The sequence below is a fragment of the Myotis davidii genome, unplaced genomic scaffold (assembly GCF_000327345.1).
Source record: "Myotis davidii unplaced genomic scaffold, ASM32734v1 scaffold900, whole genome shotgun sequence".
NCBI lineage: Eukaryota > Metazoa > Chordata > Mammalia > Chiroptera > Vespertilionidae > Myotis > Myotis davidii.
The window spans coordinates 1,080,597-1,081,259 of NW_006295185.1; the positions used below are offsets into that span (position 1 = coordinate 1,080,597).

Below are 663 nucleotides of genomic sequence, written 5' to 3' on the forward strand. Positions count from 1 at the left end.
CCAAGAAGTGGTTGATCTTCCGGTTCCACTGGCGCACGATGGTGGACACGGAGCGGGCCCCCGACTCGGCCTCGGACGAGGTGGTGCTGGCGGTGAAGGGTGTTTGTTGAATTGCAGAAGAGATAAGATTAGTTGAGTTGGGTCAAAGGCTGGGAGTTTGAGGGGCTGCAAGTCGGACCGGCAGATGTCTGGGACAGACAAGTTGATAGAGCACAGGTGAAGAGACAGACGCACCAGGTGCGGTGCTAGAAGGAGTCAGAGTGGGAGCGAGGCGCAGAAAAACACTCCGAGAGAGGACTGAGGACTGGGAGAGACAGAGACAGCGCGGTTGAGAGACGGAGAGTAAAGGAGACGGCGAGACACTGAGAGAGAGAGACGCACCAATCCCTGCGTAGAGCAAAGGCGGGAGGTGCGCTAAGAGCGCTGCCCAGCTCAGCTGGCAGGGAGCGAGTGGGATCCTGCAGTGGACGGGGTTCGAGTGTGCCTGGGTTCTCAGGAGGTAGGGGCTCAGATGAGCAGTTGAGGGGAGCGGAGGGGGTCGCACCGGCCGAGAGGCGCTCCTGCAGTAATATAAAGTGCAGGGGCAGCAGATTTCGCAGGCGCGCACAGCGGACGCAGCCGGAAAGGAGCGAAGCAAAGGGCGAGGAGACCCCGCAGGCAGCC

At 60.8% G+C, this 663-nt stretch overlaps 1 protein-coding gene across 1 annotated transcript in view; it reads left to right on the forward strand.

The window, feature by feature from the left end:
- ARHGAP36 (Rho GTPase activating protein 36) overlaps positions 1–663 on the forward strand; it is an 8,314-nt gene that overhangs the window by 358 nt on the left and 7,293 nt on the right. Inside the window, exon 2 of the mRNA XM_015567910.1 lies at positions 619–628. Coding sequence (XP_015423396.1) covers positions 619–628 — 10 coding nt within the window. The remainder of the gene's footprint in view (positions 1–618; positions 629–663) is intronic.